This window comes from Leopardus geoffroyi, chromosome B1 (genome assembly GCF_018350155.1).
Source record: "Leopardus geoffroyi isolate Oge1 chromosome B1, O.geoffroyi_Oge1_pat1.0, whole genome shotgun sequence".
Classification (NCBI taxonomy): domain Eukaryota; kingdom Metazoa; phylum Chordata; class Mammalia; order Carnivora; family Felidae; genus Leopardus; species Leopardus geoffroyi.
This window is the reverse complement of record NC_059327.1, coordinates 143,929,354-143,945,031: the sequence shown is the minus strand read 5'-3', so window position 1 is coordinate 143,945,031 and position 15,678 is coordinate 143,929,354. Positions and strand designations below refer to the sequence as shown.

Sequence of the window (15,678 nt, the reverse complement as noted above, 5' to 3'; positions counted from 1 at the left end):
AGTTTAAATTCTGGCCAAAGATGTCCTTTCCTACATAATTCACTGAACCTCCTCTTCAAGAGGGTTTCCAAGCCCTTTTGAGGCTAACTGGGTACCAGCCATGCCACCACTAACAGGATTTGCTACTCTCTCCAGCTCTTGGTTTCTTAATACCCTTCCCCCTTTTTCATGAGAGCTGGCATGGCAATTGATAATCACAATACTTTACAAACTCTGAAATAGGTTAAACTGAGAATGAAATTTATATTTATCTAAAATGAGTTTTCAAAAGGAACTTGGTGGTTTTCTTGTCAGACATAGAGAACTGAGGCTTGTCCCAGGAATAGTATTAAAGGAATTTTTGTATGAGGTGGGTAAACGTTGGACAGGAAAGCTCCTTCCTATTGTAAGATTCTGTGATACTCAGTATCCTGTATTATTTTATGAAAATAGTTCAGAATATCCGGTGTCTTAAGCATTTTTGTTTGTTCGAGAGGTGAAGTTAACATCCTGTCATAAAACAAGAATGTTGCATCAGCTCCTATTCCTGCAGGGACAATGGCGTAAAGATAATGAGTAGAATAGGTTACCAGGGGTTAGACATTATGGAGTAGCCAATATAGCCAGATCCTGCCCTGAGGAGGCAGTCTGGTTGCCCTCCTACTTGTAAAATTTGTAATTAAAAAATTATTCAAAACCTAGTTCATAGTATACTAGGCATGGTGACAGAATCAAGGAAATGAACTGTGGTCCCTGCCCTCAAGGGGCTGACAATCTGGTTTGAGAAATAAACATGCAAAAAATAATCAGAAAACAATTGAGTGTTCACCTATGTGGTATTGAACACAAGTGAACTTGGAGTTTTAAAATAATCCAAGTGTCCAGAAGATTTTAGTTAAGAGGCAGGATTAAACTGAATCAAAGACTGGGTCAAATGAGGATGAGTGGGGAGAAGAAGGCATTCCTATGGAGTGCTAGCATAAGAGTGAAAAGGAGTAGACCCAGGTGAATGAAAGCATGACGTTATAGCAGAGATAGGCACTAAATTGTGGTAGAATGGTGAGGAACAGGCTTGACTGAAGCAAAGGTGAACAATAAGGTCAGCGTGGGCAGGCATGATGGAGACTAATGTCCTCAAAAGCTGGACAGAAGGTTCTGAAAGCCAAGTGCTAGTGTTCTTCAGCGGTGGCCCCCAGAAACAACCAGCATGGGTCTGTCAGATACACTGTGAGGCCTGTGGGCAGATTCAAATACAGATGCAGATGGCCACGGCAGCTTGGTGAGGTCCGGCTCGATTCCAAACTGCTAGGCTTATTAGCATGCTGACGGGCTGGGGCTTGCCGACATGTGCCTCAGAATATTCTCTAGAGGCTGGAATTTGTGGCCTGGGAAGTGCAGGGCTGATCTTCTAAGCAGCTGTTGTGTGTGGGATGCGACTGTGTACAGGATGTGATTGTGTGCACATTTGTCCAGATGTGGGTGTTAAGACCGTGGTCTTAGGCATGACGAAATTCAGTTGGCTGGAGGTGGAAGAACAAAGTCAAACTATAGCCTGTAACAATTCTTAATGTTTAGATTTCAAAAGCAACTTTCTAGCTTTAATTACAATTTCATAATAATGCTTGAAAATTTCCAAATAAAAAGCTTATGGATTAAGATGCCATCTCCTTTTGGAATTATTTCATCATAATTAAGAAGAACCTTTTGGGTATAAGGTTGGTAAAGTGGTTGCTCATGTGGTCTTCTTTTGATGAGGATGTTGAGACTTTTTAACTTTAAAAATTTTCCTGCTTTTTTGATTTTTTTTCCCTTTCTTTTGCTTTTTCTTTTGGCTCACCTGTAAGGAGAAGGAAAACAAGGGTAATGTTTCTTTATCTTACCATTTTTCCTTCTTTACATTATATTTGGACTTTCCAGACTGTGGTTTGGTTTTGTTTTTAAGTCTTCAAACCTGGTTTAAAGTTGCTTCACTCTCAGAGGGGCTCCTTTTGCTTCTCTTTACATCACTGACTTTGAGCAGGAGGCCACAGCCTTGTAACTGATCTTCTTTTGTCTAATCTCTTGGCCTATTACTGCCTTTACTCTAATTCTGCTTACAACCCACCTGTCCAAACTACAACCTTCTGAGGCTGGTACTATTACCATCCACTTTTTACAGAGGAGGAGAGGGAGGCCTGGAGAGGGTGGCTTGCCCAAAGTTGCATAGCTAGTATGTGGCAGAACCACCAGACTGTCAGACTCCTGAAGCCAAGTTCCCAGCTACATATTCTGTGGCCCTCTTCAAATTTAACTCCTGAGCACATTACACAGGATTCTTCCCACTTTGTCCTGGTCTACTTTTCTACTTTTCACTCCCTTCATACAACTCCAGCCACATTACTTGAGGCTCCCTGAATACAGCAAGCTCTCTCATGGTCTATGCTTCTTTTTCATGCTGTCCTTACTCTCTTGGTGAACTACTTATTCTTCAAGACCCCAGTCATATGAAAAGTCTTCCTTAACACTTTCTCCCTGCCCCTCCTTCTGGCAAAATTAATTACCCCTTCTATAATCTTCAAGACTCTTGTACATATCTTTATTTCATATTTCTCACATTGTGCTATAACTGTTAGTGCATTTGCTACATCAGGGAGGGCTTATACTTTATTACCTTTCCATCCTCAGTGTCTACCTTTCAATTCAATATACATGCACTTCTAGTGGAGGAGACAGACAAGTGATACTACATGCAAAAATACAATTATACCTCACAGTGATGACATTATTCTAGGAACAAGATAGAAGCGCAATAACATAAATGAAAAACATACCCTTAAAGGAACCACATAAATTCTTTGTCTTCAAAAGTTAATTTCTAAAAGAAAGAAAACTTTGTTCCTCCTAGTCACTAACCTGTTTCTCCCACTCTTTAATCAATTCTTTCACATCTGCTGAATCTGGGTTTAGACACGTTTGATCCCCATTCTTCATTGTCACACTGCCAAGGAAATAGCAACAAGATTTATTTTACCTTCAATAATTTAAATTCCTCATCTTACTCTCAGAATGAAGTCCCCCAATTAGAATGTATTTGTGTTATCACAATAAGCATCTGAGACTTCCAGTCTTCCTTCCTGCCTTTTCATTTTCTTAGTGAGTGAGGGGACTTGAGCAAATTTCTAGGATAGCACACAGCCCTAAATTAAAAAAATCCAACTGATATATGCAATAAGAGAAACTTAAACTTATATGTAACGACAATATTAGTGCTGCTCTGTTGGAAATAGTTATTTATGTTTAAGTGAAGAAGCAAAATAGAAAAGCTGTCAATATAGCTACTTTTTTTTTTGTAGAAACTGTGAAAATCAACATGAGTTATGCTAAATTTTCTAATTAAACTCCCTAAAACATAAAATATTTTTCTGAAACACGATTAACAGACTGGTTGAATTTTTTAAATTACTCACAGCAGACTCTCCAGGAACAATTAAAAATTTTTTTCTTTAATTTCTCTGTATAACCTGAGGATACGAATACCTGTTCTATAGATCAGCCTTGATTTAGGTTTCAAAAGACTGAAACTAGCGATTCTAATCTTTAGAAATGTTATTATTGAGTTTTTATTTAAATTCCAATTAACAGTGTACTATTAGTTTCAGGTGTGCAATATAGTGATTCAACACTTCCATATAACACCCCATGAAAAGTTATTAATAGGAAAGAACTAAAGACACAATAATGCCACAGTAACAGTTTGATTTCAATAGCAAAATATTGGAAATAATCTACATTTAAGCATTGCTCATATAAATTATGGTACATCCATAGGATGGAATATAATTTGGCCATTAACAATGACATTATCAGAAAAAATGGTATTATAGAAGATTTACCGACATGAGGAAATGTTCATGATATAGTGTTAATAAAAAGGCAGTCTATAAGAGTACGTACTGTATGATTTTATTTTTGTGTATGTATATGTATATATATGTGGCATCTATATACGCACACAAATGCAAATAAGGGAAATTTGGAAGACAAGGGCAAGGAGTGACTAGCATTTATCACCGGTGGTAGAATTATAAATGATTTTTATTTTCTTCTTTTGGGTTATCTGCATTAAATATTTTCTACATGCTTGATAATATATTATCCTTGGTTCTAATCTCTACCAGAAGTTCCTTATTATTTAGAACTAAAAAAAGAAGTAGCTCAGATTTATGGAGGGGAAACCATCTGAATTTGAACAAGTGTTCTGAGGCTAATACTCACACTAAATTTAACGTTCTTGCCAATATGGTACATGTGTTTTGGATGAGTTGTTACTTACATGATTTCAGTTTTCTCACAAGAAGGGCTTGGGGCAAATTGTTTAAGGTCCTTTAAGGATTTTAGGTGGATTGTCCCTTGGCTGGTGTTGATGCAGAAACAGCGTCTATTCCTCATTATTAGGGTTCCTAAGGGAAAGAAGGTAGAGCACATTGATTTAAGGCAATGTCTCTATTTATTTATTTGTTTATTTAGAGCATGTGCTAGAGTGAGGGACAGAGGGAGAGAATCTTAAGCAGGCTGTACGCTCAAGTGGAGCCTGATGCAGGGCTCCATCCCATGACCTTAGGATCATGACCTGAGCTGAAACCAGGAGTCAGATGCTCAACAGACTGAGATACCCAGGCACCCCAAGGCAAAGTCTCAATTTAGGTGATCCATCAAAATGATACATTTGACTTGGTCATGATTATTACTGTCACATTAGTGTCTGTCTGTTAGGGAAAGTGATTAAAAAAAAAAAAAGGTTACTGCTAATTGACCTATGAGCTGGACCTGGGCCCCAGGAGACTCCTCTTCCCCTCCCCTGTCCTTGGAATGTGGGTTCCTCTTGCTTTTCTGGCTCCCAGAGGCTTCTCCAAGCCAAGGACACAGCCTTGAGATAGTGATGTGATGTTGAAAATACCTGCATTGCATACATGACTAAGCCAAGTTAGGGCCCCTTTATAAGTTTTTAGGGGTTGGTGGGCACCCAAGACAAGCCTCCTATGTAAGTTCCCTTTGATATTATTACAACTGCAACCTACCAACTTGGAGTGGCCTGCCTCTCTTTTTGATCTCTCCCTGCCCTCTGATTAAGGAGGCCCATTTTAGATCACACCAGAAAGGCTCCCAAGCTGTGAACCCACACTGTTAATCATTTCCACAAACTCTGAAGGAGGTATTATCCTCATTTTATAGATAAAGAAGCTAAGGTTCAAAAAAGTTATGTAAAGAACACAGTAATTTAGCTTTTGGGGGCAGGAGCAGGATTTCAGTTTAGGTTTTTTTGAGTCCAAATGCATTGCTTTTAACTACCATATCTTACAACCTTAAGAAAGGAAATTTAAAAAAAAAATTTTAATGTTTATATTTGAGAGAGACAGAGAGACAGAACATAAGCGGGGCATGGGCAGAGAGAGAAAGGGAGACACAGAATCTGAAGCAGGCTCCAGGCTTTGAGCTGTCAGTACAGAGCCTGATGTGGGGCTTGGACTCATGAACTGTGAGATCACGACCTGAACTGAAGTTGGACACTTAACCAACTGAGCCACCCAGGCGCCCCTGGAGATTTTTGCAATATTTAACAAATGCCTATCACAGGTCAGACACACACCTGATTCATGTGTGCTATATGGACCACAATTTCTTAAGCAACTCCCAAAGCCATTTATTACTGACATTAGGGGAATGGAGCTGGTTTTAGACAGAAAGCTATACTTATAATAACCAATTACAACCATCATCCTCATCCTCCCCACTGCCTTGCTTTTTGATAGTGCTTTAAACCTTTAAAAACCTTTTGAAATACACTATCTTCATTCCTTAATTCTTTCATTCATTCAACATATATTTACTCAGTGCTTACTATATGCCACACATCGAGTGGTAGGTAGTAAAAGCATGACTATAAATCTCCATTTTACAACTGAGGAAACTCAACCCTAGAAAAGTTCATTAATTTGCCCAATGGTAGTTAGTAAACAGATTAGAGACCTGATTATTGGACCCTTAATTGCTTAACCACAGACATACTTATTAAGAAACAGTATCAAGGGCTATAAAAATGATTTAGGGGACGAACCTTTTGACCTCATTATCACCCCGTTCAACAGGCATTTATTGAACAGTTACTACATGTCAGGAATTCACACATCCAGACTGAGAAGATCAATGTTTGACTTAGCAGGTCTTAGAAATCAACTTTGTAGGGATGCCTGGGTGGCTCAGTAGGTTAAGCATCTGTCTCTGACTCAGGTCATGATCTCACAGTTCGTGAGTTCGAGCCCCGCTCTGGGTGAGCCCCACTTCGTGTGAGCCCTGCTTCTCTCCTTCTCCCTCTCTCTGCCCTTCATGGGATTCTTGCGCTCTCTCTCTGCCTCTTGCTCACCTGCACCCCCTCCTCTCTCCCTCTCTCTCTCAGGAAAAAAAATCAACTTTGGACAATCAACTACATCACTGAGAACCTTTCATGAATGACATATCACTATCTGATGCATGTAATCAACTTTATTGGGCAAATCAAGAGACTTCAATAGCAATTTATATCTCTAACTTTACTAACCTAATATTACTCAGAACCCCTTACCTTGACCGCCAAGCAGAGTCAGGAAGATGATACTCAACAAAAGAGGAATACCACTTTTCTTCATAGTGATAGAATGGAGTTCTATTGAATCACTTCTGTATTGGATTGCAAGCCTGAGAATTTCTATAGAGAACATGCTCCTGGGAATCATATTTATTTGGGAAATTCAATTCTCTCCTAAACTCTGATTGGCTGGTATTTTTAGCTGATGTAGCTAAACTGACCACAAACTTAATTGTGCTGGGGGAAACCCTACTCTCATATCCAAGGGAATTTCTGCATGTTTTACTTCCATTTCACATAAATGGGTAGTTTATTATAAGGATATGAAACCAGCATCACCAGCAGCCTTTAGCAAAATCACAGCTACTCACCTGGGTGAAGAATAGGTTACATAATGAATATTACACAACAAGGGTTGGAGATGTGCTTTCCAGACAGAAAATACTAAAGTCCAGATAAATAATACACTTTCCAAATTTTCTTACTATTTATAATATCCTTCTGTATGGCTACATTTATTTTTTCTGTATTGTCTACCCAAAATCTTAAACAGTCAGCATCTTAATATCCTTAAGGACCAGGTCATTTTCTACTGTGGCAAGCTCATTTTTTTTTTTTTTTGTATCACTCCTGCTACAGTTTATTATTTTTTAAAATGGTTAGACTAGTTAGTATAGGGACCAGTTGAAAAAAGATAAATGGGACTACATCAAACTTAGAAACTTTTACAATCAAAGGAAACAAAAGAGTAAAAAAGGAACCAAGGAATGAATTCAAATCACATATCTGATAAGGAGTTAAGATCCAAATATATAAGGAACTTCTGTAACACAACAACAACAACAACAAAACTCCAATAACTGGTTTAAAAAGTGGGCAAAGACTTGAATAGACATTTCTGTAAAGAAAATATACTAAAGGCCCAAGCACATAAAAAGATGCTCAACATCACTAATTGTTAGGGAAATGCAAATCAAAACCACAGTGAAATATCACCTCAAACTCATCAGGATGCCACTATCAAAAACCAGAAAATAACAAGTGTTGGAAAGGATGTAGAGAAGTTGGAACTCCTGTACATGGTTGGTAGGAATATAAAATGGTGTAGCCATTATGGAAAAAAATATGGAGGTTTCTTAAAAAATGGAAAATGGAATTACCATTTGATCCAGCAATCCCACTTCTGGGAATATGTCCAAAAGAATCCATAGCAGGCTCTCAAAGAGATATTTGCACACCCATGTTCATCTTAGCATTATTTACAATACCCAAGAGGCACAGCAACCCAAATGTCCGTTTACAGTTGAATGGATCAAGAAAATGTAGTATATATACATAATTATGTTGTCTTAAAAAAGGAAATCTTGTCACATGCTACAACATGGATGATCCTTGATATTTTGCTAAGTGAAATAAGCCAGTCACAAAAGGACAATATTCATATGAAATATCTAAAGTCAAATCTTAGAAACAGAGAGTGGGAAGGTGGCTGCAAAGGGCTGGGGGAAAGGGTGAGGTGAAATTAGTCTTTAGTGGGTGAAGAGTTTCGGGGTTATAAGATTAAAAACTTCTAGAGATCAGTTGTACAACAATGTGAATATAACTAAAGACTACTGAACTGTACACTTAGAAATGATTAAAATGGTAGATTTGATGTTATGTTTTTTTTTAACCATAATCATAAATTAAAAAAAGGAATAAGGGATTAATTGCATATAATGGAGACCCAAATTAACAGTGACTAATACAGAAGTGTATTTCTCCCTGACAGAGGCAGGTGGACTAGGGCTTGTATGGTGGTTCTGCTGCATTAAGTCTCTCTGAGAGAGACTTATTTCTGAGAGAGAGAGAGAGAGAGAGAGAGAGAGAGAGAGAATGAGTAAGCATGAGCAGGGGAGGAGCAGAGAGAGGGAGACACAGAATCCAAAGCAGGCTTCAGGTTCTGAGCTGTCAGCACAGAGCCCCATGCGGGGCTTGTACTCACGAACTGCGAGATCATGACCTGAGCCAAAGTTGGACGCTTAACCGACTGAGCCACCCAGGTGCCCCAACTCAGGCTCCTTCTATCATTTGCTTTATTATCATCTCTAGGTTCATGTCCCCAGTATATGTCTAGGTATATGTTCATGTCTAGGTATATGGCTCAAAGGGGCTTGCCATCATGTCTACTTTCCAGGGACAGGATGGTGGTATGGCAGAAAAAGGGCATGTTTCTCATTTTCAGACCTATCTGGAAGTTTTACTCATCACTTTCCACGGGCCAGAACTTATTCATGTGGTCACACCTAGCTGCACAGGAAGTTAGGAAATGTGATCTGTATTTTGGTTGATCCACTAAAATTTGGAGGTTCCATTACTGCAAAAAAACAGTTCTTTTTTTTTTAAAGTTTTATTTTTTTAATGTTTATTTATTTTTGAGAGAGAACACAAGCAGGAGAGGGGCAGAGAGAGAGCTAGACAGAGAAACCGAAGCAAGCTCCAGGCTCTGAGCTGTTAGCACAGAGCCCGATGTGGAGCTTTAACTCACCAACTGTGAAATAATGACCTGAGCTGAAGTCAGACACTTAACCGACTGAGCCACCCAGATGCCCCTAAAGTTTTAATTTAAAGCCCAGTAACATATAGTGTAATATTAGTTTCAGGTGTACAACATAGTGTCAACCATTCCATACAACACCTGGTGCTCATCACAAGTGCACTCCTTAATCCCCATCACCTATTCAACCCATCCCTCACTCACCTTCCTTCTGGTAACCATCAGTTTGGTCTCCATAGTTAAGAGTCTATTTCTTGATTTGCCTCTCTGTTTTTTTCCCCTTTGCTCATTTGTTTTGTTGTTTAAATTCCACATACGAGTGAAATCATATGGTATTTTCTCTGACTTATTTCACTTAGCATAATACTCTCTGGCTCCATCCGTGTTGTTGCAAATGGCAAGATTTCATTTTTTTTATGGCCAAATAATATTTCGTTGTCTATCTATACCTCATTGTCTTCATCCACTCATCAATCGATGGATATTTGGGCTCACAACATTTAACTTTTTTTTTTTTTGTTATTGCCTCTCCTGAGATTAAATTAAAACGAACCCAAATCGTAATTAAATTTCTTCTTAAAGAGAAAAATTAGATATTAAAAAATAAGATTTTGTTGTGTAGGATTAAACTTGGCTGGGCCACTAATATGTGTAACATCTAAAATTTTTTCAGTTCCCCAAGGACCAATTTTTGTTCCCTTGAGGGTAATCTCCTTCCCCATCCCATCCCCAATGCGAATGCATGCTGTAGAATGGGGAATATATATTAGGATTTTCTGTAACATGGTGTATTTTTTGACCGATTTTTTGATGACTTTTAATGCAGAACTCTTTTCAAAGAAAACTTGTGGTGACCTTTGATACAGCTTATTCACTCGGTAATGCTTAATTCTGGTAATGACTGACCGTGCATAGCCCAGAGCTGGGTTTAAGTCCCAGCTTTGCTACTTAATGACTGCAAAATACTTAACTTCTGCAAGCCTCTGTTCCCTCTGCTGATAAAACTATTACTGACCTCACAGGTTGTTAAAGTTAATGGCAACAATTCATTGTCAACCGCAAAGTACCACAAAGCTAGAGATCATTCTTTCTAGCAAAGAAAAAGGAGACAAAAACTTCTTAGGATAAACAATAAGGTCCAGCATGGTCGGCCCTTGCCCATCTTTCCAGATTCTGCCTGCAGGACTCTGCTCCCACACCCTTTCTTCCCTCCGTTCTTCAAAGGGACCATGCCTCTTACCCATCGCGCTGTTTTTGCTCGTGGCCTCCCTGCCTGGAATGCTGCGCCTGCGCTGCCTTGCTAGCCTAGTAGTAGTAACCTTACTCACCTTAGATACCCAGGATGGCATGAACTCTGGGAAGATTTCACTGACCCCCAGACTTGCTCAGGGTTCTTACAGATAATCTCACACCACCGAGTGCTGACATCGAAGGCAATGTCACCTTCACCAGAAATCCTATAGTCCAATCTCCTTCCACCACAGGAACGAGGAAGGCTTTCGAGCATCCCCGTCCCACCACCGTGCCTGGCGCGCAGGACCTAGGGAATACAAGAGTGAACGAAGGCTCCCGGCCTGTCTCGACACTGCGCGTGCGTGCGTGCGTGCATGCGTGGCACTGTCTTGTTTCGCGGGAGTTGAGAGGGGGGAGGCGGGAGGCCAGACCAGGTGACCTCCCTAGAGGCTGAGGTGCGAGCACTGCGCATGCCCAGCCAGCCCGCTTCCAGAACTTTCAGCGGAGAGGCTACAGGCGCAGCTCGCTCCCGCTTGTGGTGCCAGTGCTGAGGCGGCTGGAGGAACGCATCGAGAGAAAGGTAGTGGCTGAGCTCCTTGGGAGTTCTGCTCTCTGCCCCGTATCCGGCCCACAGCCCCCCGACCCCGGAGGCCACGTTTCCTTGGGGGACGCCAGGAGCGGGGCCTGTTTTGCAGTTTCCACACGAGGCTTGGGTTGACGTTGGAGGGATCAATGGCCTCCAAAGGGCTTGGTTATCGGGGCTGAGGCGGCCAGGTGAGGCTTGGGAGGGTCCTCCGACCATGGTTTGTAGTGACAGGGACAAGGCGTTTTGGACAAGAGAAAGGAGGTCCTAGGGTCAGGAGCCGCGGAAGGCCAGCCTTGTTTATATTACACAGAAGGGGCTAATTTACACCGCTAACAAGCCGGATGGGAGGGATCGTGTGGAGGCCCTGCTGAGGGGTGGGACTGTTCCCCACCAAGCACCTAGGGGTAGGGGTGGCCGGTGGAAATGAAGGCTGACGCTGTCACCCTCAGCCCAGGCCTGTGCTGTCGCCTTTCCGAAGGACGCCTTTCCGAAATTGCCTTGAAAGCTCTGAGAAAAAAACCCCACTTTCCTGCCTGGGCAGAAGGACAGGGAAAATCCCAGCGACGCGCTGTTTATGGCTAGAGAGGGCTTTTAGGAGAAACAGAAACTCAGCAAGAGGATATTGCAGGCAGTTCTCACAGTCCTGGGAAAAGAGCCAAGGATTATCAGCGCAGTTGAAATCAACAGATAATTCCACTTTCCCTTTGGACGTGGTTTTAACCTGTTTTGCCCCCCAAAAATCCCCGACCCCCAAGGAACCAAATGCTCGGGTAACCTTCAAGAGCAGGATTGCAGGATTTTGTTTTCGTGTGTGTGTGTGTGTGTGTGTGTGTGTGTGTGTGGCAGGATTTTGCAGAGGCAGGGTTTTGTTTTCATGTGCGTGTCTGGACTTCCGCCTTTCTCTTTTTGATTATGGAATCCGTGTGGTCTGTTTAATTATGGACATAGTTTTAGAGTCTGTCACAGTGACAATAAATCTTCCTTTTTGCTTGTGAAAGGGGAAGTTTCTTTTCATAATGAAATCCCCAGGCCTGTTTGAATTTTTGCAGGGTGGACTTCCCCTTCTCTCAGCAGGTATTGCTAGTTTTAAAGGACGCTGACTTGAAAAGGGTTTATTTCTTGAAAGTCTCAGAAGCCCCTACTTAGCATTCTGATTTTTTCTTTTTTTCCTCTTTTTTTTCCCCCCATGCAGGGAGTCATTTCTTCCTTCCACAATATTCTTGTATGGTAAGGTGACTGTAGGCAAATAATAGTTGTGGGGGGGTTTCAAGTCCTGTCCACTTCTCAGATAACAGAAGGGAACAAGTTTTACCTTTACTGATCTTGATACCTGGCCTCCTGGTTTATATTTTTTAGGTAAAGCTGGAGGATTGGATTAAATCTATTAACTATTCTGAGAGGGAATGTTAGGACATCATTTAAAGGACAGCTGTGGCTAAATTCTGGCACGAATACATTTTTGCTCTGTGGTAGTCTGACGACCTGTTACCATAAGTATTAAGCTGCCGCCTGATTGAAGAAAAATTATCCTGAAGAGCGAGAAAATATTTTTGTTTAAAAATCAATATTTATTTAAAGTGATTTACATTCACATTGTTTCGGTAAAATCACAAGAAAAATTCGTATTCTTCATTTACTCTTTATCATTCATTAATTTCATTTATCAAGCTGTTATTCTGTACTTTTAGGACACAAATAGGAGCGAAAATCTGCCCTCAAAGAGCTCGCAGTTTTGTGGGGAGAAAGTGTAGCAAGTCCTGTAGAGGAAGTGGTATGATAAAGGACTGTACTCAATTATTGGAGGCGCAGAGAAGGTCACACCTCTGGTTGAATTAGGTGTGGAAGGGAGAGTTGGTTGGAATTTGTTACTAGAAGATGAGTGGGGGAGGCATTTTGAGCAAGAGGCATGAGAAAAAAGATGTCAAAATTTGGAAACTGCAAGAACTTTGGTAGGATGAAGGGTACAGTGATAATAAAATTGGAGTGGTGAGAAAGGAGGCTAGAAATACAGTAGCCACCCGGATGATGAAGGGCCTTGTACATCTCTATGTGCTGAGCAAACCTTGAAGAGTTTTAAACAAGGAGTGAGGTGAGGAGATTCACAAAGACCCCTGTTTACACTTATATCCACATCTGACCCTTGTCATTAAGCAGTATCTTTAAATAATCTTATTTTACATAAACATTTCCTTATATCTACGTAGTTTATATTTTAAAAATGTTTTTTTCTATTTGTAGCCTGTTTATTCTGTCATCCCTGGAGTTGTTTCTATTGGAGTTGTTTCTATTTCAGAATTCAAAAAATACCTCTTAATAGTTTTTGAAAGATTTTACTTTCTTGGATATTTTCCTTTTTGGGAAGTATAGAGACAAGGGTTAAAACACCTTTATATGTTCTATAACATTTTAACAGATTACATGCCAGGAAAAGTAGATTAATTTTGTAATGCCCCCATCGATATGTACATGTACCAGTTTCCCAATTCTTTTGTCATTTGTATTTATTTTGTTTATTTAATATGTGAGACTTGGCACCTGAGATCAGTGCTTATTTCAGTTTCTTGTTGACCTTTTAGTTTGTGTTGGCTTAATACCTGAATCTGCTACCTTTTCAAGATCCCTTGTCAAGTGGAGTCAGAGTATTGACTTTCTAAATGTATGTCAATTCTTTGCATATTTTATAGGAAACTTTAATCCATTTTTAGTTAAAATATCTGCTTTTTTGTTGCCTTCATTTCTTGCATAATTTTTATTGAAGTGTATCACATGTTCTAAGCAATTCTCTGTCCACTCAAAATATGATATGTTGAAGTTCTAACCACCAGTACTTCAGAATGTGACTGTGTTTGGGGACAGAGACTTTAAAGAGGTATGAGGTCATTAGGTGGGCCCTAATCCATTATGACTGATGTCCTTATGAGAACGTAAGGATGTGGCGATGTACAGAGAAGACCATGTGAGGACACAGGGAAAGGAGGCCTGTCAACAAGCCAAGGAGAGAGGTCTCACAAAGAAACCAACTGAGTTCACTCCTTGATCTTGGAATTCTAGTCTCCAGAATTGTGAAAAAATAAATTTGTTGCTTAAGCCACTCAGTCTGTGGTATTTTGTGTGACAGCCTCAGCTAATTAATATAACCAATAGACAGGGGGAAATAGGTATATGTATAGAAAAGCGTATCAGCATTGTGACTCAGTGGATTTTCACCAAATTTCAGTGGCGTGACAGTACTTTTCTTCTTCCCTAAAGCTATACCGTCAATGAATTTGCCTATTTTTGAACTATATAAATGGTACTGTGTAGGTCCTATTTAGAGTCTCATCCCTATCACTAAACGTTTGTGAGATTCATCCGTGTCATGTATGGAAGAGTGTTCATTCACTTTAATTGCCCTGTTATATTCTATTGTATGAGTTACCACAAGGTATATATTCAGTTAATGGACATTTTGATTTTTTCCCAATTTTGGGCTAAACTGAATGTTGCAGTTATGAATGTTCTTGTGCATATTTTTTGGCGCATATATGTATGTGTTTGTTGAGTGTATTATTAGGAGTGGAATTGCTGGTTCTTAGAGTGTGTGTATATACAACTTAATTGGTACTGCTTATGCTTCCACCAGCAGTGAAAGAGGGTTTCATTGACCCTATATCCCCATCTATATTTAATATTATCAGGCTCATTGCCTTCTTTTTATCTTAAGTTTTTGCTATTAACTGTTGAGAAGTTTTTCATTTTTACATAATACTGACCTGTGTTCACTTCAGATGTATTTTTTTCCCCTTTCTTTTTTTTTTTTTTTTTTTTTTCTTAAATTTTTTTTTTTCAACGTTTATTTTATTTTTGGGACAGAGAGAGACAGAGCATGAACGGGGGAGGGGCAGAGAGAGAGGGAGACACAGAATCAGAAACAGGCTCCAGGCTCCGAGCCATCAGCCCAGAGCCCGACGCGGGGCTCGAACTCACGGACCGCGAGATCGTGACCTGGCTGAAGTCGGACGCTTAACCGACTGCGCCACCCAGGCGCCCCTCCCCTTTCTTTTTTAAGTAGGCTTTACACCCAGCATGGAGCTTGAATTCACAACTCTGAGATCCAGAGCCACATGCTCTACTGACTGGGCTAGCCAGGTACCCCTGTAGTGTATAGATATTCAGTAGTTGATGGTTTCAAGCTATAAATTATTGTCTGATATTGTATAAAGAGTAGATGTAAGTTTCTTTTTTTTTTTAATGGTCACGTTTTTATTTAAATTCCAGTAAGTAGGGGTGCCTGGGTGTCTTGTTAAATGTCTGACTCTTGATTTCAGCTCAGGTCATGGTTTGTGGGATTGAGCTCCATATTGGGCTCTGCACTGACAGTGTGGAGCCTGCTTGAGATTCTCTCTCTCCCTCTCTCTCTGCCCCTCCCCCACTCATGCTTGTGTGTTCTCTCTCTCAAAATACATAAATACACTTAAAAAACATTCCAGTTAGCATATAGTATATTAGTTTCAGTAGTAGAACGCAGTGATTGATCATTTACATGTAATACCCAGTGCTCATTACAACCAGTGCCCTCCTTAATACCTATCATCCATTTAACCCATCTCTCTGCCCACTTCCCCTCCAGCAACCCTCACTTCTCTATAGTTAAGAGTCTATTTTATGGTTTGCCTCTCTTCCCCCTGCCACCATGTTTATCTGTTTTGTTTCTTAAATTCCACATATGAGTGAAATAATATGGTTTTTGTCTTTCTCTGACTA

At 40.2% G+C, this 15,678-nt stretch overlaps 2 protein-coding genes across 5 annotated transcripts in view; one reads left to right on the top strand and one right to left on the bottom strand.

The window, feature by feature from the left end:
- Positions 1-1,534: 1,534 nt before the first annotated feature.
- CXCL9 (C-X-C motif chemokine ligand 9) lies at positions 1,535-13,771 on the bottom strand. 3 transcript variants are annotated; one of them, XM_045473714.1, is made up of 4 exons: positions 13,650-13,771; positions 4,292-4,418; positions 2,872-2,956; positions 1,535-1,816 (listed from the first exon to the last, which is right to left on the bottom strand). In XM_045473714.1, exons 2-4 carry the CDS (start codon positions 4,405-4,407, stop codon positions 1,712-1,714), a joined length of 306 nt encoding a protein of 101 aa, XP_045329670.1. In that variant the 5' UTR covers positions 4,408-4,418; positions 13,650-13,771; the 3' UTR covers positions 1,535-1,711. The 3 variants fall into 3 exon arrangements, with proteins under 3 accessions (XP_045329670.1, XP_045329669.1, XP_045329668.1); XM_045473713.1 differs by lacking the exon at positions 13,650-13,771 and adding an exon at positions 10,445-10,628; XM_045473712.1 differs by lacking the exon at positions 13,650-13,771 and adding an exon at positions 6,578-6,712.
- ART3 (ADP-ribosyltransferase 3 (inactive)) overlaps positions 10,841-15,678 on the top strand; it is a 141,625-nt gene continuing 136,787 nt past the window's right edge. Inside the window, exon 1 of one of the 2 annotated variants that reach the window (XM_045473705.1) lies at positions 10,841-10,929. The gene's annotated coding sequence lies outside the window, so the exon portion shown is untranslated. The remainder of the gene's footprint in view (positions 10,930-15,678) is intronic. The other variant, XM_045473711.1, reaches the window with a different exon arrangement.